This window comes from Monodon monoceros, unplaced genomic scaffold (assembly GCF_005190385.1).
Source record: "Monodon monoceros isolate NGI ecotype Baffin Bay Population unplaced genomic scaffold, NGI_Narwhal_1 Super_Scaffold_9, whole genome shotgun sequence".
NCBI classification, from domain to species: domain Eukaryota; kingdom Metazoa; phylum Chordata; class Mammalia; order Artiodactyla; family Monodontidae; genus Monodon; species Monodon monoceros.
The window spans coordinates 52,820,253-52,844,547 of record NW_021703786.1 but is presented as its reverse complement, the minus strand read 5'-3'; the positions used below and the strand labels follow the sequence as shown (position 1 = coordinate 52,844,547).

The window sequence follows — 24,295 nt, the reverse complement described above, 5'->3', positions numbered from 1 at the left end:
ACCCCAGGAAAATTGGATGGATATTTGTAAATTGTTTGCACAGTGACCTTGATCTTCCCCCTTACAGTGGTTTTGTTCATGGGTTTGGGCTTTTCAATCAAACGTAAAAGCCCCACTTTTCTGCAAAAATTAAAAATTGGCTCAATCAGCCTGCATGGCTCTAACACTTCAGTAGTGTGTAGAGCTCCCAAATTGAGATGCTGAGCATGTATGAAGCACAAACACAACACAAGCAGGTCGGTTGTGGCTAGGGTGGTAAGGACTACGTCAGTTTCACCTCTGCCCCCAGAGTCACAAAATTCCATCATTGGATGTCGTTCATTCATTCAAAACATATTTACTGCGCTTCCCTGGTGGCGCAGTGGTTGAGAATCTGCCTGCAAATGCAGGGGACACGGGTTCGAGCCCTGGTCTGGGAGGATCCCACATGCCGTGGAGCAACTACACCCGTGAGCCACAACTACTGAGCCTGCGCGTCTGGAGCCTGTGCTCCACAACAAGAGAGGCCGCGATAGTGAGAGGCCCCCGCAACGTGATGAAGAGTGGCCCCCGCTTGCCACAACTAGAGAAAGCCCTCGCACAGAAACGAAGACACAACACAGCAAAAATAAATAAATTAATAAACTCCTACCCCCAACATCTTCTTTAAAAAAACAAAATAAAACAAAACAAAACAAAAACATATTTACTGAGCTAAGAGTTTTGTCCAGAGCCAAAGATATAACAATGAACAAAACTGAGTCCCGGCCATCATAGAGGATGGCGTCTAGCAGAAGCAGCAGATAATTAAGCAAACAGTTTCTTTATCTTCAAAAATAACTTTGTTTTGATAGAAATATGTCCACATTGTTCAAAACTCAAAAAGTACAGAAAACTATACTATGAAAAGTTTTGTCCTATACTCGAACCCCAAGTGCCCAGTCTCCCTCCTTGGAGCCCAATATTTCTAGTTTCTAAAACAATTTCTAAGTGTGATCCATGCAATCATCGGTAAGTGCAGGGTGTCATGAGAGCACTTGGTGGGGGTACCTAAGCCAGTCCAGGAGTTAAGGAATGAATGAATGAACAAATGAACAAATAGGTGTTTTCCCAAGACCCCAGTTCTGAGGAGAAAGAAAAGGAAAGTCGAGGAAGAATCACCAGCATGGACAGCTGGTGCCTTAAGCCCTCGCACAGCCACCAGCCGGCCACGATCCCCAAGGCGACTCTGTTCTCGCCAGCCATCGATCCAGATGCCATCAATTAATCAAGCAGCAGAAACATCCTAGGGTGGCACATCACGCTTATCATCAGACCAGTGCATTTGGAATGTTCTGCCTGACCTGCAGACACTTATGTGTATACCAGAACTAGCCCCTGGATTTTTGGTTCTGAGAAAAGGGGGCTCAGACAAACCTGAGTTCCAGGCCAGAGAGATTGGCAGAGGGATTGGGAGAACTTTACTAGGAAAAGTTTCTTCCTCTCTCCAAGCTGCTATGAGATTTTCTGCAGGATCTGTCACCAGAAGGAGAGTAGGATAATATGTAATAATAAACCTACGATGTGTCAGGCAGACAGTATCTCCTTTTTGGGGGTTGAGAGAAGCTGAATAACTTGCCCAGTCACCCACCCAGGGGGAGTTGGGATCTGAACTCACATCCGCCAGGCTCACCCATGGCACCCTCCACCCATGGCACCCTCCTCCTTCTCACAGTAGCTGTGATTCTTGAACAACACATCCTCCCCTTCAGGGCTCCTGGGGAGGCCCCCAATCACCACACACTCTTCTCACCAAGAGCCCTGAAATTCCAGGGAGAAATCATTTTACCTGTTAGGGTACCTTGGGCCTGTGAGACTGCTAAGGGCCTAAAGCAATATATTTTTTAAAAACCTCAAAAGATTTATTGGCTCCAAATTTGAAAAAGAAAGCTGCGAAATTAAAATGAATATTTAATAACATAGCTACAGAGAGAGTCCTGTCTACTAGCTGACCATAACTGAATTCAACTCTAGCATAGTTATACATATAAATATGGTATAATGAAGATTTCCAAGCACACACTGAACCATTTTTTTTAAAAATAGAGTTCAGAATTGTAATAATCCTTTGCATTTTTAAACAACCACCACCAAAATGTATATCCTGTATGAGAAGGGAGGTGCGTTTTGATGTGTTTGTTACGACATGGGGTCTTAGAAGGTCCTGGGGTGGCGAGAGGAAAAGTAGGGGACAAGATGCACGCAGAGGCCTGTCCTCACCTCCCAGCTGCTCTGAGAGCAAGTCCACAGCAGCCAAGGCCTGCACAGCCAGCCTTGCCCACAGCAGCAGGGCCTCTCTGGATTTCTGTATCCCAGGTTTAAACAAAGCCCTGAGGGATGCCCGCCCAGCAGGCTGAGCCACCAAAGCTCTGGGATCAGGGGGAACAAAAGCAGAGGGAAAGCAGAGTGCTGACAGGGCCGGAGGGCATCAGCCGCAGGGCTATAAAGAGCAGGGCCATAGAGGAAGTGGCACCAGATGGAGACCCAGACTGTGCAGCAGGAGCTGGGTGAGTAAGGCCTTGAGGGGTCCTTCCTTTCCTTCCCCTGCAGAAACATGCCCAGAAGGGGGACCCCGTCTTCCTGCCTTGTGGTCAGAGCCTCTGAAGATGGCTGGAGAAGACTGGGGTACTCTGGGGGAGGTAGTCTCCTCTTGCCACCCCAAGAGGAGTCACTTACATGACAATAACCACTGCCCTAGCAACCACGGCTGGGAGGGGGCATGGGGCCCCAAGAAATGACAGGCTCCTGGGGCATAGGGAGAAGGTAGGGGGGCAAGAGCTAGGAAGTGCTTGTTCAGAGGTTCAGAACGGAAAGTTACGTCACAGTTTACATGCATCAGTCCCTGGGCCAATACCAGCCAGAGGGAAAAACTATGAATGGCTGTTCTGAGTTAAGAAAATTGACGTCCACCTGCCTGTCTTCTTTCTTCCCTCCCTCCTTGACCTCTGCCCCCTGTCCTTCCCGCCTTTACTCTTCCTACCATCTTTTTCTGTCTACCTCACCTCTATGAGCCTCCTCACCTGTAAAATGGGGACAATGATAGTGCTTCCCTCATAGGCTCATTGTGAAGATGAAATGTATTAATGCATGTAAAGCATGTAGGACAGGGCCTGGCATAGGGTGGGCCACTGTTAAGTGTTAGCTATTATTATCATCCTCTTTTCTTCCTCACTTTCCTTCGGTAAGTCTTTCAATGCCACCCGTCCCCCTCCTCAAACACGCACCACCCCAACATGGGCTCAGCATGGTTCTACATCAGTCACTCTGGAGACCCAGGCCCTGCCATGGAGATGTTCACCCAGGACATATTCAATAGGAAGACAGATCAGTACTGTGATGAGCGCTGGAAATGAGGAAAGAAAGCAAGTCACCATAGGCTGGGGAAAGCAGCAAAGTCTCCGGAGGCAAGACCAAGGCTGGGTAGGTCTAGAAGGCAGAGAAGTAGGGAGGGAATGGCGCATGGCTGTGCACAGCTGGTCCGTTTGAGGGCTGTGAGAAGCCAGGTGACAGTGAGACCACGCACTGGTAATGTGAAGTGTCTGGACTAGATGGCTGCCAAGGGGTTTATACTGGGGTATGTAAGACTGAGGCGACGCTGCCACCAGCAGCGGGTGCCTGGAGGCAGGCAAGAGGACGAGAGCCACGTTTATCAAGTGGTCATGGCATCTGTTCAGTGCTCTACCTGCGTTATTGCTTCTAATCCTCACAATAACTGCGCATAGAAGTTTTACCAACGGAAAACAACTGAGGCTCGGCTAGTGAGAGGCAGAGCCAGCGTCCCAACCAGTCTGTTTACTGGACTTCAAGCCTCCTTTACTTCGGCCTGTGCTCCTCTTCCCTCACCCCAGAGACCATGTCATTGGTGTGTGTTCTGTCTTCCAGAATCCCTTCCAACCACCAAGATGGCTCAAACTAACCCCATGCCGGGGTCTGTGGGGCCATGGAAGGTAAGCCCATCGCTATCACAGGGAAAATTGAGGACTCCATCAGGGCAGGGGGCATAATACCACCTCAGAGCAGGCCTCAGAGCTGTGCTTTTCCATGGGACAGTGACCGACCAATAAAACACCAGCTTGTAGGGAAAGGGTTCACCCAAAATCCAGATGCTGTCTCAGGAAGGTTCTTCTCAGGGTGCCCCATTCGGACAGAAGAAGGATGACCCCGGAAGCCCATGATGGGTGGGAAATGATACCTAGTTTTCTAGGTCAATTTTCCTCCACACCGCTAAAATCATCTTAAAATAGAGCAGCCCAAGTGAATTATGACATGGAAAAACTGAGGGCCCAGAAATGAGGACAGATTTGCCACCAGATCCCAAATAAATGGTTGGACTATGGTCTCCTGACTCCCAACGTGAGGTTGGTTGTAACCACTGCCTGAAGCGGCTGATCCTCAGCCACTGTTTCCCTCAACACCCTTACCTTCCTCACTGGGTCAACTCTTGAGTCCTGTTCACAGCTTTGGGAGTCGTCCTCTAGCCAGGTTCAAGAGCCAAGTTCTAGTTCAAGGTATGAAAGGGGTTTATCACAACTCTCCCTTTACTCTTTGGGTTTCTATAGCAGGTGTGGCTGGAGAAGCTAAGAAATAATTCACAGGGAGCCCCTGGGTCTCCCAGATTCCTGGCTTCTGGGCCACACTTATGCAGGAAGCATGGTGGAGTAAGAGTCCACAAATCATTGGTACGCCCACTAGGTCGGCTATCATCCCTGGAGGACAATTCCTGTCAGAAACGAATCCCCACGCCTCATCCCGACTGGGCATGTGAACACCGCCAACCAGTGCTCTAAGTTCAAACCCCTTCTTAACCCAGTCTACGCTAGAAGAGACCTCATCAGGCCTCCTGGGCTGTAGCTAGTGATGGAAAACACAGGGTCAGACACAGGTTAAGATGTTGCCTGGGCCTCTGTTCTTCCTCATGTACCACTTTCTAGCTCTGTTTTCCCATTTTAATCCCATTTCAGATAACCATCTATGACCAGGAGAACTTCCAGGGCAAGAGAATGGAGTTCACCAGCTCCTGCCCAAATGTCTCTGAGCGCAGTTTTGACAACGTCCGGTCTCTCAAGGTGGAATGTGGCGCGTGAGTATAGACCTCAGCAGAACATCAGGCCCCTTATTTCTGGTCCCTTCAGGCATGTGACCATAAAGGTGGAGATCAGGGAAGAAAGATGTTCCCCCAAACTCTAATCATTTCTGGGAGAGAAGCCTCCATACTTAAGTAATCTCAAAAACAACAAAAGTCACTACATGCATAATTTAGTAACTCAAAGCTGGAAGGAACATGAGGTTCTTAGTGGCTTGGTATTAGATTTGGGGGGGATTAAAGAAATATATACCATGGGGTGGGGCAGTGATGGTAATCAGTTCTGTGCTTCTGGAGCCCAGAGGCTTCTGCCTGGGATTCCCTCAGAATAGCCACAAGCCCCTTGAGTTTTTCTTTCCTACAGAAAAGAGAGAGGAAACTATCAAGCTACAGCTTCACAGCTAACTCCCCTCCACGTCCCAAAGCAGACACTGTTAGCTAATTTCTCTTTGAAAAAAGGAACTCAACTCCAGAGAGTAATTGTAGTTCCTAGCTAGTCTTTCAGGAGTTTCTTGGTGGTGGTTAATCTCCTTGGCAAGGAAGACCCTCTCTTGTCTTCTTACTCTTGGCAAGTTAGTTGAGGCCTTGATCATCAGCCCGGAAACACAAAGGCAAGGACTCTACTTCGGCCTAGGCAGAACTGGCCGTGCATGTAGGTAGGTTTCCACAAGTTGCTCACCCCCAAAATTGAGCTCTTCAACCCTTAAAGTAAAATTCTTTAAGGTGTCGTCAGTAATTGAGACCTGGTTGTGAAAAGTCAGTCCGAGGTGTTTTAATAAATAAGGTACAGGTATATATAGGTACGCAGGAGAACCCACAAAGCGACAAGGAAACAAGAGACCAGTCATCCATCAGCTGCCTGCTCATCCCTTTGCTTCCTTAGAAAGAAGTCAATAGGTTTGGCTGGAGCCAAAGCAATAGTCAGTCACTAGATCCTGAACCTGGAGCTCCAAGTAGAGAACAAGGTAACTTGGAAAGGAAATATAATTTTAGACTGACTTTGTCAATATTCATTACTCAGGCCAGTGAAGTACACCTCTTCAGTGGGTAACCCCAAACAAATATATTTACAAACCCACATAGTGCAGCTGCCATTCTCCACCTCTCATGACAAAAGTATTACTTTGTATGGCTTTAATTGGATATTTTACCCCACTGTTAACATCTAAAAAAAAGATGCCTCCTCCATGAGGCCATATAAGCTCTGAACACCATGAACAAACACCATTACTTGTCTTTGGCAGCTGGATTGGTTATGAGCATACCAGCTTCTGCGGGCAACAGTTTGTCCTGGAGAGAGGAGAGTACCCTCGCTGGGATGCCTGGAGCGGGAGTAATGCCTACCACATTGAGCGCCTCATGTCCTTCCGCCCCATCTGTTCAGCTGTGAGTCCCTGAAATTTTCATTTCTGTGCATGTGGGGGATGGATAAGAGAGGGTGCATATGGACTGACACTTATGTTATTTCCCATCAGTTATGCTGAAATGTGGCAGGAAGGAAAAAAGTATAAAGAGAAAAGAAAAACACTGCTCCCTTAGTTTCTAAGTTTACCATTTGATTTTTTTCTCTCCTAGATGGTATTTTTATTAAGCTAAAAGTAAGGGCTTCTTATAGGTGTCAGGAAGCGGATACTCAGGAGCCCAGATCTTCAGAAGTGCAATAGGATAATTAGTGAGAGCACTTACCATGTAATAAAAGTAAATCCTGGGCCAGTTAAATTTCAGTGTATCATTTTACCTAGAAACAGGGTAATGCTGAAGTAACCCTTTAGTACAGTGCGATGACTGAAGAAGTAGGCAAGAGCTCCAGCACCTCTTATCTTTGATTCCCAACTTTCTTGTTTCTAACACTAAGCAATATTCAATTATGCATCAGAATGGGATGCTTTTAGTCTTTTGGAGAATTCAAGCAGAAGCAGGATGACCTTGAGGGGTGTGTTGAAAAATGATCCCTACATTGGGAGTAAGGCTAGGCTAAAACCCTTTCAAATGTTCATCTATATCATGTGATCTTCTCATGATTTTAGCTGTTAATTATCTCATCTTAAAGTCCTACCAAAATTCAAGCAGTGGAAATGGTAAACTAAACTGTTCTAGAACTAAAAGGTATTCAGTATTTCCCTATCTGGATGTGTTTTCATCTCACTTTAACTCCGATTTTTTCCCTCTAATGTATTGATATAATTTACACATAGTGAAATACACAAATCCTAAGTGTATATTCTTATGAGTTTTGAAAAACATGTATACCCATATAACCAACACCCTAATCAGATAGAGAACAATTCCATTGCCCCATAAAATTACCTGGTGTCCCTTTCCAATCAATTGCTCCTTTCCACTTGCTATCACTAAGGCTAGTTTTGCCTGCTTTTGAACTTCATAAAGGTTAGTCTCTGCCTTAATGCCTGTGTAGTCTTCATATCCCCTACTGGACATTTACATTGTTTCCAATGCCATGCACACACACAAACACTTAGGCACACATGGACTTACTTTTCCTATCAATTTGTGGGATCTTTTCCACATTACAATTAATCCTTTGATTGGCTATGTGTTTCAAATATTTTTCCTGCTGTCATAATTTTCCTTCATTGGTCTTTCGTTGTTCCAAAGTATATCAGTTATTTGTACATCTTAAATGTTATGGTATTGGGACTTCCCTGGTGGCGCAGTGATTAAGAATCCGCCTGGCAATGCAGGGGACATGGGTTCGAGCCCTCGTCCAGGAAGATGCCACATGCCGTGGAGCAACTAAGCCCGTGCGCCACAGCTAATGAGCCTGCGCTCTAGAGCCCGCAAGCCACAACTACTGAGCCCACGTGCCACACTACTGAAGCCCGTGTGCCTAGAGCCTGTGCTCCACAAGAGAAGCCACCGCAATGAGAAGCCCGCCCACCGCAACGAAGGGTAGCCCCCACTCGCCACAACTAGAGAAAGCCCGCGCGCAGCAACGAAGACCCAATGCAGCCAAAAATAAAGACCTTAAAAAAAATCTTAAATGTTATGGTATTAAATTGGATTAAACAGGATAACCCAATTTTTTTTTTTTTTTTTTTTTTTTTTTGCGGTATGCGTGCCTCTCACTGTTGCGGCCTCTGCCGTTGCGGAGCATAGGCTCTGGACGCGCAGGCTCAGCGGCCATGGCTCACAGGCCCAGCCTCTCCGCGGCATGTAGGATCTTCCCGGACCGGGGCACGAACCTGTGTCCCCTGCATCGGCAAGCGGACGCTCAACCACTGCGCCACCAGGGAAGCCCAGGATTACCCAATTTTTAAAATCTCTGTATTGCCTGAAATATTTTTACAATTAATGATCATGTACTTCCTCCTGTAAACCAGGAGTTTTGAGTTTGATAAATGTGATAAAGAATTACAATGACAGCCTTAACACCGGTACTAAACTTAAAAAAAAAATTTCTGCATTATAGAATCATAAGGAGTCTAAGATTACCATCTTTGAGAAAGAAAACTTTATTGGACGACAATGGGAAATCTGTGATGACTACCCCTCCTTGCAAGCCATGGGTTGGTTCAACAACGAAGTTGGTTCCATGAAGATACAATGTGGAGCGTAAGTGCATCTCAGTTTTTCCTCCCCCAGACATTCCTGTATGGAAGGATTTATGTTGACTACTCTCATACCTTTTTTCATAATCAAGGTTAATTTTCAGCTGGTTGTACGTATCTGCTCACAAACGGTGCCTGGCGTATTTAGGATGGCTCTTGTTTTCTAAGCCTAAAAGCCTTCCATATCATTGTGTCGAGGAAAGAGGCTCAGGTTTGGGGGTCTTGACCAGGTTCCTAACTAGTTTTAATAATCCAATCTGCTTTGGCTTTCCTAGCTGGGTTTGCTACCAGTATCCTGGATACCGTGGCTATCAGTATATCTTGGAATGTGACCATCATGGAGGAGACTATAAACACTGGAGAGAGTGGGGTTCTCATGCCCAGACTTCCCAGATTCAATCAATTCGCCGTATCCAACAGTAGTGGATTAGAAGCTCCAAGTAACAATTCCCCAAGCACGAGTCCTTGCTAAGCAATCTAGAATGAATTTTATGTTCTGCTCAGAAACTGCTTCCAAATGTTAGCTGCTGAAATCCACAATAAATGTCATTTAAAAAAACCCAACAACTTTGTAGACTGAATTAACTACGATGCTTTATAGAAATCACATTTACATGTCTGAGAATCTTAAAAGACAAGCTTCAGTAAAACCCCAAGTTCCCTTTTGTGTCCTTGCAAGTCACTTACCTGGCCAAGGACAATGATTCCCTATTTCAAAGAACATGAAAGCATATAACCCAAATGCATCAGTCTATATAGTGACAGACACACTTTTGGTAAATGTTTTTTCATCTTTTCTAACCCCCACTCTAATGTTGATGTTAGCACTGTTTTTTTTTCACTTGTGACAAATCAATGCTAAACAAACTTAGGAAGTTTCTCAAATATGCATTGCCATATTGCTTAACTGCTTAGCTCAATTTCAGTTTCTTATTTCAACTGGAAGAACATAAGGCTCAATGTCATGACAAAAGGCAGGATAGCTGCTCTCACAACCGATTTTTCCATACATATGGCAATTCTTAAGTACCTTAATAACCTGTATGATTAGAAAAAAACCATGACCTATGACCATGCTATATTTAAGACTTAAATTATTTGTACATTTGACACTTTGAAAAAAATATTATCAATGTCATGATCTTAACTTAGTTTTCAGTAGTTTTTTTGAATTAAAGCACACAAAAGATGATAACACAAACACCTCAGAAACTTTAAAATTTTTTATTCAACAATGTACACTTATTGTCTCTTAATTTGATCTACAAATTTCTCAAGTTTTTTTTCCTGATAAAATAAGTAAATCTGGGTATGGATGTAGAGTGTTTGTAATTTGTATTTTTAAAACACTGAACATGAAGTAAGACACCAATAAAGGAAGATCATCATGTAACTGACACTTCCTCAGAATCCATGACATCAGAAACAGCTATGGCAAATACCTAAGCATTTAGCAAAAGGGTAAATTTCTGGCCACTGTTCTTGTATCTAGAAAAGGCCTATCATTCTGACTGGTCAAAACAAACACTGAAAAAAACATTTTTTAAATTGGGAGATGGAAGGAAAAAAATCCTCCAACATAATTGTAGCCCATTAATTGTCCTTTCCCCCAGATTAAGAGGTAACTCAGCTCCTAAGTGCTGATGCACACAAGACACAGAAATTACTTTGCTCCTCCAATAACGTTCTAAGACTGAACATGTGAACCACTGACAGATGCTGAGTAGCCATAGACATCAAAGATGATGCTATACTCCTGCATTCATGCCTTTTAAGGCCATGCATTATGGGCCACCTTTCACATCTTGATTAGTAGACTTAGATTTTAACTGTCACTTTCAGTGAAGGTATAGAAGGGTTTTGCTGTGTTTTCAAAGACAACAACATATATTAAGAGCACACTTGATGATAGAGAAGTAATATTCTTCTATACATAGGAAAAAGCTATAAAACAGAAATATTTCTTTTATATCTAGGAGCAAGGGGAAAATACCATTAGTATTATCTCTACTTAAACATATTAGCCTCTTCTACAAAGGTCCGGAAGAGAATATAAAACAATCTTTTAGAAGATGATCTGACAAAACCTGGCCAGTACATCTACACCACCTTTAAGTACACATACATGTGAAGTAAAGCTATTTAGTACATGCAGACTGCAGCAATTAAACCAAATCAGCTCAGTTTCTAACTTGTTCTAATCAGCCTGGGCAGTTTTAAAAAGATACACATCATCTTTAACCTGTGCTTTGATCTTTAAAGAATTGAATGATTCTTATCTCAAGTCATTCATTCATTCAGTAAACCAAATTTATGCTAAAGCAAAGGTAAAAAGTCTATCCTACCTTTAAACCAGGTTTAGAGGTTTAACATAGAATTGTCACAGAACTCCATGTGGCAAAGGTCCTTCCTTCACTTCAGTTTCAATTACTTCCCATTTCTGTTTGATCAAATCAACGAAAATTTCATTGAAGAGTATCCAACAGTTTGTAAAGCTGATAAAACTGCCGTTTCAAAAAAAAGCCCTTTAGTAGACATGAGTCAAGCTCTCATTTTAAACCTGTTATTAAAATAGGTGCCAATTTTCCTCTCTTCTAGTTCCACTGATGAGCTAGCCCAGAACTCTAACTTTGAGCCATGTTTCTAAACATGGTAAAGCTAAGAGCAGCAAAGTAATAAGGATAGGTCACTTTTGGTAATGACACACAAATTAAACTTTCAAGACATGTGCATAGCTTTATTCATCTACTTAGATCTAACCTTTTCATGGAGCTTCGGCAAAATTCGAGTGTGCAAAATGCATTTCTAAAACGTAATGCAAGCAAAGCTTTTCACATTTACACTGGCAGGAAATACAGAGAAACTAACAAGTCACAGTAGGGAGAGTTCAGATTTTTTTTCTTTTTTTTTTTTAATGACAGAATTGCACAGTTCATTATTTTGAGACAATTGTTGCAAACATAAATATTTAAAATTTTCTAAGCAAGGTGCTTTAACAATAAAAAATTTTAAAGTTGGAAAGAGCCAATAACTTGGATCATAGCTCACATAGAATTCCAAATGAAAGTGGACTCCATTATCTCCCTAGATTTTGCAAACAATGCTTTTTATAACACTAAAGGAAACAGCAAGCTGAAACTTCTTTCAAAGCACACAAGAAATGGTGTCATCACATTACTTGAAGAAGGTGCTGAGCGGGGAGGGAAAGAAAGTGAAGAATCCTTTTACTATTTCCCACTACAGAACAGCCACTAACAGACTAAGAACCGAAAAAAAAAAAAGAAAAAGAAACAACCAAAAAAGTAAATCAAATCACTTCCCAGTTTATAAAATAGTTCCAGTTTGTGACGAGATCTGTAACTTTAAACAGAGAGCACCAGTTGGGTGATAGAATGAGCATTTCATACTGCATAAAAATTAGTGAGGTGGTAAGAACCATCAACTATCTCAGGCATTGTAACATGGCCTTTCCAATTTTTTTTTTTAATATACATGCAAGGCACATTGATATAAAAATAGATCTCTGGCCAACAAATATATTAAATAAGCAAATTAAAATTTTGGCTTTGCAATATTGGCAACATCAAAATATAATCAGATAGCTTTGGACCACATCTCTCTCTCATATTCTTCCACCCCATTTGGTGTTTTTCCTCCATCATATTGGGTTCAATCTCTTTCAAGTTTGAGTATGTGCTTGAGAAATGACTTTTCCTCTTGTAAAGTAGCATAAGTTTATCTTTCCTAAGTAAAAGTATGCTAGAGAAGCAGAATAGTTGGTTTTGATTGATTTGATTAAACTAAATCGGATTGGCTTGGGGCAACATCATTTCTCCTCTGTATACAAACAAAAATAAGCTCCCAGTATATATAGTAGACAATTGTTTTCTTTCTAAAAGATCAGCAACAAACCAATGATACTACTTCCTTTAAGCCATTCTTCCCAACTCCTCTTTTTGAGGCAGAGGGAATAACAGAAGCAAAATTAAGATTTAAAAGATTTTCAGTAGTAGAAGACATTTTAAGGCCAAAACGTGTAATACTAACAGAATTTGTATTTTCCTAAGTTAATGTCCTTCATAGGCCAATACCATAAATAATTTGTACTGATTCCCTCCCAAAGAGAATTTTTAAATTCATTCACTTTTGTTAGTGGCTGTGCTACAGGAAAGGTATCAAAGCAACCTATAAAGGTATGGTATATAGTAATGTAAAAAGTGCATCACATTCTTGATTTTTCAGTTTCTCATAGCAGCAGCAGGATTAATCCAAGACAGAAAATAGTTGTATTCTCATCCTAAAAATGCAACAATACCTAATGAAATGTATTCAGTATCATGAAAGGATCCTCCTTCATGGAGGATAAAGGAAACAAACAGGGGTAAACTAAAGGCATTCATTCATATTTACATATTAACCACTTTTGTTAACACCAAATCTTTACACCTAGCAAAAGAAATATTTAAGAATAAAGCAGACATTACTAAAGCAGTATCCATTTTTGGAGCCTTTGTTTAGCACCTGAGGAGAAAAGGATTTATGGAAAGCTCTGCAATTTACCTCAAGTTGGTTTTGTTGGTCTACAGAGTAAAATTTTGATATGCAATCAAAGTGAAACTGAATTGGAAAATAAATGTCTGTAGCTATTTTAATAAGGCTGCAGAAAAGGGATACTGCAGTACTATAAAATGGCTTTAGAACTCTGGACATAAACAAAATCTTACGGATAAATAGGGAAGTCTGAATCAGCAAACCCACTTGTGAGGATGGCTGTTCCATAGGTTTCTAGCACATAACTGCTACTTGACACTCCCAGTAATGCAAAAGCAATATACCATTCATGCTTCACCGAGTGTTTTTATTGTGTAGACAACTTAAAACTATATTTATTCGTAAGACCCTTCTTGAGTAGCAAAATGGTGTGAAATTTAGTTTAAAACTCGGTAAATTTTGAGTGAAGTGAAATTTTGCTTTTGAGTGAAGCCAATGATTCATCATTCTTTAAACCAACCCAGGGTGGTCCTGGTTCTCACACATCTGAACAGATTGATGTATATTTAAAAAGAAACATTTTAAGATACTTAAAGCAGAAGCCCATCTTTCTCAAAATAAAAGAATCCTGGTGCTCTGTCAATTAATTACATTAATGAAAATAAGATCAATATTAAGAACTAATGATAACCTAATGCATCTCTGCAAACATAAAGCAGTTATTATTCTTTTAGTCTTATCCTCTGCCCCTCCCCTTTAAACAAATATCAACATTTTTGGGGGAAAAAAGCTGAGCAAATTCTACCCCTTCTTTTAAAAATTCAACAGTAAAATTATGGGTAGGACTATTAAAAGACACTGCCTGATCAGAATCTACAACTGGTGCAGCATTAACAGACCTGATCATAATATGTATTTGTCCCACTATAGTGTGTTTTACACAGTTAGCACAGGTATACAAGAGGGATCATGTGTTATTTGAGGATACGGCTCAGTGGCATAACTATTCTCATAATCCTTGGAAAGTGTAGACTTTTAATCTATTTCTAGAACTTGAGGAAGAAAGCCTTGAAAGAATGACTTCCTCCTTATTCAAAGTCCTCTTATAAATTTCCTTGACTGTGGCCATTTGGTACATGACATACAATTTCACTAAAAAAGTTTACAGCAAAAAATAAACCATTAGATGCCTCCAACTGGGTTAGCAACAAGCCTAACAACCAAGTACGGAACTACCACTGCTATGTAATGATTTGTGAAAGAAGCACATTTTGTACTGTGGACAACACTCATTGAGGTTTGTCATATTTTCCCTAGAAACGGCTATTTGAAAAAACAATGCAGCACGTTTTTTCCTTTATAAAATTTTTTCAGATTCTGTGATGATTAGGGTAAGCAGATGATTAAGGAAAACAGCAAAATTCTAAACCTCTCCAGCCATTTACTTTAAGGAAAAACAAACTGCCATTAACAAATTCCTAGTTATTGTCTATCCACTCCTAGAAAGTAGAGGAGGAGGCAGGGCTGACTACAGATGCTGTAAATACATTGTATGTGAAAGCTCATTATTACTGAAGTCAGAGGAAAGGCTATGGAATTAACTTCAGTTCAGCAAAGTGGGGTGAATGAAGAGAAAGATAAATACACCCTGTCTTTTGTGGGGAAGGGGAATTATTCAAGACATCTACAAGAGAGTGGTATGTGACACAGACACCTACAATCAAGACAGATTTAAAAAGAAATCTTCACCCTTAATTAGTATCTTCATAGCTATTAAAAAAATAGGTCATGATTTCATTCTTAGTGCCATTTTTCAAATACTACCCTTTTAAGGATTAAAACCACCTGACTTTATTCTGTGTAATGAAAACAAATGGCACAAAATAAATACAAGTTCATTCTCTGAATACTAATATAATGTCTTACACACATTCATTTACTAATTTTTAATATCTCCTTCTCTCTCACACACACACTCAACAAACACACACACAGACACACACCTTTTCAGTCTTTATAATGGAGGGATGTTAAAAATCCCCTCTAGACTGTATTTGGTTTATGCTACAGTACTAATACTCTGAGTTGAAGAAAAATTCTTTATACCAAACAGTAACACATCAATGTTATTTAAATGTGCTAAATTAATCACAGCTGAAGCTTACACAAAATAATCAGAAAACATCAACTCTTAAGATTTTTCTTTTTTTAATAAGTGCTCTGTAAGGAATTGTGTGAGGACCTAAGAAAGATTGCGACAAGTAGAGTTAAGTGTTACCAAACAGCACAAAGGAGACATGTCTCAAAGTCCTGCTTGTACCTAGGCAAGTAAGTCCATTAACCCAATGCCCCCAAAATACTGACAGTTAATTATGGGGCACTAGGGTTCCAGAAGGTTAAGAGACATCCCTAACTCTATACCTCTAACCATATAATCAAGGAAATTTCAGTGGGGAAATCAAAGTGAAATGTTGCATTGTTTCATTTAGAAGTGAGACTCAAAAACCTTTGGACAGACACAGAGATGGGGTACATTCTCTTTTTGGCTTCTCTAAACATGGAGGCCTGAGGGATATGGAAGGGAAGTAGGAAAGCAATGACAACTTTCAAAAGGTATTTTCAAGTAAGTGTTGCTTCTAAATTAAAAATTCAGATGCGGGCTGTTTTTTTTTTTCTTTTAAAATATATATTCATTCAACCTCTGTATATCACAAACCCAGAAAGTTTCTTGTGAGTTGTGACACAGAAGAGCTTTCAAATTCCAGGTAAGCAAAATGGATGTTTAAAAAGAGGGTGACAAGGGGAGAGGGAGAGAATCTGGCCCTAAGGCGACAAGTGGTTACACAAGGCAATTGAACACACAGCAGAACTTTAAAACCTGTAAAACAAACTGGAGCCTTTTTTTTTTCCTTTAATCAACCTTGTATCTTTTTTTTTTAACCTTTTGAAAATTTTTATTTAAAAAAAAAACACAAAAACACAGACTTCTTTCACTTCAGTATGTGGTATGATGCATTTTCCAGTTTGTTCAATGCTTTAAAGCTCAAGGATGCCTCTGCTTTCAATTGTACATGGGCCTGAAGCATCCTAGCTTTTGGCAAGCAGGCAGGAGACTCAACAAAAATCAAAATAGAACAAGGCAGACTAAATGCAGGGCACATCTGTAAACATATTATACATTTGCAAATTACAATATCTGTAAAAGTGATACAGTTTACAGGGGAAATGAAACTATCTGGAACTGGCCTACCACAAGTTTCTGAACCTGGACTGATACAATAAGTTATTATATATATATATTATGTATAAAAGTTTTGTTTACATCAAGTGGAATTGGCAATCCATGCTTATACTTTTAAAATCTAAGCAGGGCAGAAATCCAGACTATAAAGATAATTTTCTCTACTCTATGCTGAGTCCAACAGCTTCTTTCACAAACTACTTGTTAAAAGCCTCAAACAATCAACAAAACAAGAAAACTCATCCATACTACAGTCGCTCAAAACTGGACATTTCTTAAGCAAAAGGGTTGAGCAGAAGTAGTTACTTTCTCCCCAAATACCCCTGGGGATCCAGTCTACTTTTATTAGAAGACTACATCTCTCTATATAAATGCCCTGCTATTTTAACCTGTATTTGACATACATGGATATACTAATTTCTATGTGTGTGTGACGCAATGCTATGTCAGGCCAGAGAACTTGTTTTTACGCCACTAACACCACCCAATCTTAAATTGGACCCTTAGTTTCTGCACACACAAAAAAATTTATTTTAGCATGCTATATACAAGCTGCAGTGCAACAGGATGGTAATGTGATGATAAGACAGGGCTAATGCTCTTCTTTGCCCAAAAGAAAATTTCCAGAATTTCACATTATTTTCTTTAAAAAACCCATTTGCTCTAGTATTAAAATATATTTATTAAGATATAATCAGAAGCTAATAAGCTCAAAAGTATAGTCTGAATGGAAACACACCTTCTATAGGCAGGGTTTATTACCTCCTCACTGGCTAAAAACATGAAGTTTCATAGTTTTCATGGACTTTTTTCTTCCCCCTTTAGATTATTTCTGAGAAATTAAAAGAGAATTTACAGAAAGGTACAGAAGTTTCTCTTCAGATGTTTGATGAAAAACAAGAAAAACAGCACATTTAGTGTTAGTGACAGAGAGCAAGTCCGGAGCACCTACAGTTGAAAAGCAGAATATATTTTTGCTCCCACTTACACAATTACATTAAAATATGGGCACAGGAGTATTTTTCCATATTAAATATCTAAAGCCAATTGTTTGTTCTGTAACTTTTCTTTAAATGACACTCATGGATTCTTTACTTATTGAAGTCCAATATGTAACCAAAGCCAAGTGAACTATGTACCACCAACTATTCCAGAACTGTAGAACTTCAATGCCCTCCCCTATCCCCACCCCACAAAAAAATAAAAGGAAAGAAAGAAAATATTTCCCCAACACCCCACAGAGGCTGCTTAACTCCTGGCAAGACATGCAAATCATATTCTCTAAAAAAATACACCCCTGCAAACTTCAAGGCATTTTATCCAGCATTCTCGCAGGGCTCATAGTATAACCAAAAGATCAAGGGAGGAGTGGGGAAAAATGTTGAATCATTCTGGGTTCCCCGTGATTAGTGTATCACTTTAGTCACAGAACAAGATACAGAGATCTTTTAAGTGGATTTGCCTTTCCAGTGGGTCATTTGTTGCCCAAGTTGATGACAGCAGGAACTTTAGAACCACGCTTGTTAATAAGTCCATATTCATTAATCACTTGCATTCACACTTAAAAACGAAAACTAACAAAAGAAAAAAGAAAAAAAACTATTCAGTACCAGAGATTAAATAACCATGTGTAGTCTCTTGAAATAAATTTGATTCCTTAAGAAGTCTAATTACTTTCAGGTGCCTTTTTTTTTAAATAACTATATATATATATGTATATATATATATATTTGTATATATTATCCTGTGATTCTACTTATGGTTCCTCTGCTGCGTTGAAGATCTAGGAGCATAAAAGCCTTGTGTCCCCCATGAACGGTGGCTCTAATGCTGCAGAAAGGTTACAAATAGGCAGTCTGGTCCTTCATTGATCTGGACTATCCATGGCTTCATTGTAAGTGATTATCCTTTTGGGATCTGGAGGGAAGTTTAAAAAATAAACACATAAATAAAAACAAAGTCTGAAATCCCCAAATGCCCATGTTCAAAAAACAAATCCCAAATAACCATCATCATGTAAACTCCTTTTATGAAAACACAATTTAAAGGCCATTTCCTCTTTGTATCAACACATGTGTGATTCACTTTTTCTCAAATAAATCCACCTCAATGGATTCCCAGCATAAAGGTCCTCGAGCCAGTGAGGGGCCTCAACACCTACACGTTAAGAGGGTTGAGTTCAATTAACCAGGACAATGTGCTTCTCCTGATTATAAAAGTAGCACATTTGAAAAAAGCAGACAAAGGTTAAGTCATCAATAATCCAATACTAAAGTAAACACTTAGATTTATTTTCTTTTGTTCTTCTCAGCAAAATGAAGTCAAAATTTATTTAAGAAGTGTGGATTGTCTATTAAGGAACTGTTCAAGAAACACCTAGCACCAAAAATTTCAGGTTAAATTAAAGCAAAACTACCAGTTCAGTCCTAATTATTACTTATTTCTTCCCTCTAATTTCCCATAGCACCACCAGACTTTATTCTCAGCAACAGCAAAAACCTTTGGATATCCTAGGTTGAAGTATAAAACAGTCAGAATGTGTCTGGGCAAAGACTCCAGTGTTATTTTAAATTGCCATTATTATCTGTATGCTCCCCTCTTCTGGAGAGCAATGTTTTTATTACATACTATGTCTATCTACCCTAAGAACTTTTTGAAGTACACATGCTTTAATGAAAATAAAACTTGTCAACCCAATAAAAAAGTATAAAGGCCTGAAAATAATATCGAAGAATTCAAGCTCACCTGAGACTAAGAATCAATCTAACTTAGTCCAGAAACAATATCCTTTCTGGAACTCCAAGGGACATCCATTAGCAGCCTGCCAGGAAGGCAACGCTCAATTCTTAATAGTTAATAACCATTTTAGAGTAAAAAACAGGTAGGTCTACTTCTGCAGGGTATATTTTCTAGTCTATGTTTTAAATGTGTGTTTGAATAAGGAGGTACACAGAAAGCAATTCAAAATAATTTAAGAGCTTGCTAGTTATTTTCAGGTCATGGCTGTGTTAGACAAAAAAGACCTGGCCTAAGAATAAGAGAGAGGATGGAAGAAGCAATGCTGGAAAATCGGGGAATCTTACTTTCTAATCCGGACACTTTCTAGTTTATATAGTAACCCCTCTGTGCCTCAGTTTCCTAATTTGTAGTAAGAAAACAGAATTTCTAATGCCTTCAAGTTCTGAAATTCTAGGACTTTCACATTCATCTGAAATTCACTTATTTTAACTAGCAAGGTGGATGGCAAGTGGGATCCAGCCCTGTAAGTGGGCTTACAGGGCTCTGAAAGCCAAAATCTATTATTAGTGACTGACTCTCCAAACCAATACTCACTTTATTTCAGGTATCCCACAACTAACATATTTTATTGTATTTGGAAATAAAGCACTCAATAATTAAGATATGCAATTTTCAGTTTTTTGAAAATTCCAAATTATCCAGATGTGGGTTATCCACTCCCTCTGCCCTCCTGCTACTCACATCTTGTTTACGGGAGTGAAGGAAGCTAATCTGCTATTCTGTAGATTTCTAACCTTCTTTGCAGAGAATATACAGCCCAAATAAGGTTTTTAAAACAGCTAATATTTTTATGAACTATGAATTTCAGTTCTTAGGCTACCCTTTGTCTATCACACAAATACAGATAAAGACTGGCCATAAGGACATTTTAGGTAACCTAACCATTCTTACCTTGCTTCTGCAAATTCCAAACAGATTCCATTTCTGCAAAGAAGGAAAAAAAGGATTATTTTTATACACCAAGTTTTGTAGAGCAAGGTTTAAAGCTATGCTTTTCACTTTAAACCTAAAAAACCTAGATGGATTATTGCTGGGCTGGAGGTAGGGCTGGGTTCTATGAAACCCAGACAAAATATTCATATTTTCCTTTAATTCTTGAGAGTGTCATTGAGATGGCCTTAAATGTTGATTACAGAAAATCAATTATTACCTGAAATCAAATTGCCAAGAGAACAATCTGTCTGCACAAACAGTAAAGATATGCACATGCATGCTACAGATAAAATGATTTTTTGGTAATAGCTCATTGTTATTAAAAAACACCAAGTATTTTTTGTCAACCCATCATCCTTCAACAAGGTGCCGACGTCTTCTGAATGAAGCATTCATCAAATTTAATTAAGCTTGACACTTAAAATGCCTTATTAAAATTTTACTTAACTCTGTGTTATAGGTAAGTAGTTCTCTCCTACAAACCCAACCTACTCTTCTTAACCCATAAGGTCAAAATGTCAATCCATACCTATTTATTAATAACACACAACCCTTATCTGTTCCAATTCCATTCAAATGTGATCATTTACAATGTGCCTATTTTAGTATCTTAGAATAAGGGAAGTAGGTACATGACCAAACTGTAGTGACATACAGAGAGAGGGCAAGAAAAACTCTACCTGGAAGTGTAAGAAAAAGCTTCACAGCAGGGATATTTGAAGGCTTGAGGAATAAGACAGTAGACGACTATTACACCACAAGAACCTAAGAACTGTTCCTTGAAAGGAGATTAATGTAAACAAAAACTACTTAGTAATAGGAATGACCTATAACTAACACTGAGAATAAGTGCTCTTCCACGGCCCTATAACTACCATTTTGAAAAGACAAAAAGGTGATTCTTATTCTGTATAACTGGACTGTCTGTAACTGTATTCTATAATTTATCAGCAACCAATTATAGTTAAGGAAAAATAAAACTGGAGCTCATTAAGATCAGATACATCTGAACATGGGTTATAGTTAAGGTACAATATAATAGCTCCCCAGGGCTAAAAGGAAGTAAGTGTCTAGATCTAAAATTATTACTTTTTATGTGAATGGATGGGGTCAGGGAATGGTAGAATCACATTCTCCCTGCCCCTACCCCATCAAACTCACTTCTAAAAAACCTGCTAAGATTTTTTGAAAATTTGTCAGAATTGGATGTTTGGAGTAATGGGTTAATTATTCAAAATGATCAAAGAATTACCCAGATAAAATCCCATTCAAGGTATCACAGCAATTCCCTGATTAAACAAAGACTGGGAATAATGCACTGGTTGCCACTTGGTCCAAGAGCTTAGATGGATGCTATGGCCTTTAAATTGCTGAGCAGATGCCCATCTAAAGATTGGCAGGAAAATTCCCATCTCCTAGGAGGTCTAAGGAGAGAGAATTGCAACCAGTCTAATCTGGGGAAAAAAAGAAGATATATCAGGAAAGGAATTCTAGTCATGGCACTCACGTATCTATCACTTCAATATAATTTCTAATCCCACTAGTTTCAGGCAATTAGGAGTAGCTGCAATAGTCATTAGAGCTGTTATCTACAAACTTCTGGATCTCAGAATGGCTTACTTTAAGAAGTCCAAAGATAAGCCTTCCTTTGGTTGACCTCACTACAGAAAAAATTAATCCGACCACCTTTCCCCCTTTTAAAGTACAGAAATCTCCCATTTTGCAACAGATAAATTCCTGAGTTGTGTATACACATATTACTTGATGCTCATTATTTAAAGTCTGCTTAATGCAAAGATACATCTATATTTAGTTGTATGTTGAGAAAAGAAAAGAATAGAACTTTTCATTGTTATAGCCCACCTATGCTATAACATTTTCCTTTCTCTTCCCAGCCTAAAACCTCAACCTGCCGCTGCCCCACCCTGTTTTTTTGGGGGGGGGGGGCGGCGGGAGAAGGGCACTACATTCAAGAGTCACAGTAGCAGCATACTATTGTACTTCTAAAGCTGAGTAAACATACACATTTAGAATAAAGACAAAAATAACTATTTGCAAACATCCCATTTCTTTAGTGGATTGAAGACATTTCCTTAGCTTCAACCAGGACATTCAGCTTTACATTCTACTCTAATAATTTTAAATTATTTCTGGCAAGAAAATTTTATTACCCTCAAATATGGGCTCTGGAGTAGTGAATTTGACTATGACTTCTGAGGAGGGAAAAGGGATGCTGACTTAGTTAAAAAATTAGTCATGGGCCAGCCTAGCTTCCAGCCAGGAAATCAGCATTATCTGCAGTGTTGTACTGAGAAATGAATGCAATTCCCCTTCCTGCTATTTAATATCAATTACTTCTATAACTAGTAGCAACTTGATCTCCTTGACTAGAATTTAATGTTTCCATGAAACTCCAAGTGAAGATGAAAAAGAAGGGGAAATAAATCAAATATTGTTTGCAGGATTATATGCCATGCTTCAACCACTCTAAAAAGACTAACAAGAAGCTAGTGACAGAGAATACATGGGAAAGAACTGAATGACATTTTGCCCTCTTTTAGGTTACAAAAGTTTGGATTCAGACATTAAATATGAAATGAGTTTCTGTTTAACTTTATAACAAGAGAAGCTGAACAAGTATAAAGAAGCCTACAGAAGGCACCTTCAACTATACAGAATCATAACATAGCATAACATTAATCTTTTTACTTTTAACACTGCCCTCTTCTACATGCATGCACTCACACACACACACGTCTAACTTCCCAGTTCTTTTAAAACAGGAATCACATCACCCAATTATGTAAACAGTTATTGAGAAACAGCCACAGGGCCAAACTTGGTAGGCAATTTTGTCATGATTCTATCATTTAAACTACCACCACCCAAATTTGAAATTTTACTGTATCAAAATTTTAAAAATTCAAATATTTAGTAATGCCACTCAAATGAATAAAATGTAACATTCAATTTTCTAAAGCAGACTACCTTCTATGTAGTTCCCTATCTCAAGGCTTCCTGTAGTAAATGTCCAATTACCTACAACTTCTTAATTCCAAGTGGATTAAAAAGCACTACTTAGGGGATAGGGATATAGATGCAAAAACAGAAAGAAATGCTCTGCCTCTGTGAGCTTAGTAGAGTAGGTAGGTAGCTTTTCTAGGTAGAAGAAACATCAGCACAAACAAAGCTTGATGGTACTTTAAACAAGGTGTGCTAATTTAAAGCAGTCAGCCAACTGGGTTCTACATATCACTTGTTTTTGCAAATAAAGTTTTACTGGAACAGAGCCACGCCCACCGCTTTTGTGTACAAGGCTGAACCAATAACAACAGAGACTGGCTCACAAAGCCTAAAATATATACTATCTGGTCCTTTATAAAACAAGTTTTCTGACCCAGGCTTTAGCAGTCACAGGTAATTTAGTAAGTCACTAAGAGGAAAAGATTTAGACGAAGAACAACACTATTCAGGGAACAAAGCTGAAAGTCATCAAGAAGGAAAGATTTAGACAAAGAAAAATGCCTTTTTGCTATTTTGGGGAAAGAGCACAAAGCATTCATAAAGAAAAGTTTGTTATTTAATTACATCGGTGAAGGGAACCTACTGAAGAAATATGAGGTTATTAACTAAATATTAGGAATGATTCCTCAAGGCAGCTGAAGAGGATGGATGAAATGACAATACAGAAAAAGAGCCCAGTAAATGTTACTGCAGAAGTAAAGAATTTAGGACAGTTGTATTAGAGATAGAAAAGAATGGAGATGTTAGAGAGGATCCATATAAACCTAACGATAAGGGTTGTATTTGTATTGTATGTTAATTCACTGAGAGGGAAGGCAAGAAAGAAAGAGCAGGTTTTGGGAAAAAAATGAATTCAGTTTTACAAACACATAATTGGTGTGATGTTGAATTGAATATACGTGGTCTGAACTCAGCATAAAAGCAGCTGAGAAGTCTTAAGCTTAATTCACAGCAACAGAATTAAATGAGATTACCCAGGAGTTCAAAAGCATGAAAAGGGGACTGAAGGAGCACCAACATTTGAGAAAAAGAGAATGATACCAGGAAGGTTATATCAAACATACAGGAAGTAGGAAGAGTGGGTAGAGTTAAGGAAATGGAAACTAGAGAATTCAGGGAGGGAGTGTTCAACTACTG

General features: G+C 39.3%; 2 protein-coding genes across 2 annotated transcripts in view; one reads left to right on the top strand and one right to left on the bottom strand.

The window, feature by feature from the left end:
• The first annotated feature begins 2,489 nt into the window (after nt 1-2,489).
• On the top strand, nt 2,490-9,229 carry CRYBA1 (crystallin beta A1). The gene is made up of 6 exons (XM_029212200.1): nt 2,490-2,525; nt 3,901-3,965; nt 4,980-5,098; nt 6,346-6,487; nt 8,532-8,674; nt 8,946-9,229. The coding sequence occupies exons 1-6, from the start codon at nt 2,495-2,497 to the stop codon at nt 9,091-9,093; spliced, it is 648 nt and encodes a 215-aa protein (XP_029068033.1). The 5' UTR covers nt 2,490-2,494; the 3' UTR covers nt 9,094-9,229.
• Nucleotides 9,230-9,902: 673 nt separating this feature from the next.
• NUFIP2 (nuclear FMR1 interacting protein 2) overlaps nt 9,903-24,295 on the bottom strand; it is a 28,913-nt gene continuing 14,520 nt past the window's right edge. The window contains exons 3-4 of the mRNA XM_029211635.1: nt 20,093-20,125; nt 9,903-18,319 (exon numbers count right to left, since the gene is read on the bottom strand). Coding sequence (XP_029067468.1) covers nt 18,267-18,319; nt 20,093-20,125 — 86 coding nt within the window. The 3' untranslated portion in view covers nt 9,903-18,266. The remainder of the gene's footprint in view (nt 18,320-20,092; nt 20,126-24,295) is intronic.

Excerpts from the sequence above, each read along its gene's own strand:
- CRYBA1 (XM_029212200.1), top strand. The coding sequence starts at position 2,495 with ATGGAGACCCAGACTGTGCAGCAGGAGCTGG. Across the intron at positions 2,526-3,900 it reads GACTGTGCAGCAGGAGCTGG|AATCCCTTCCAACCACCAAG; the intron begins GTGAGTAAGGCC and ends TCTGTCTTCCAG. Across the intron at positions 8,675-8,945 it reads ATGAAGATACAATGTGGAGC|CTGGGTTTGCTACCAGTATC; the intron begins GTAAGTGCATCT and ends TGGCTTTCCTAG.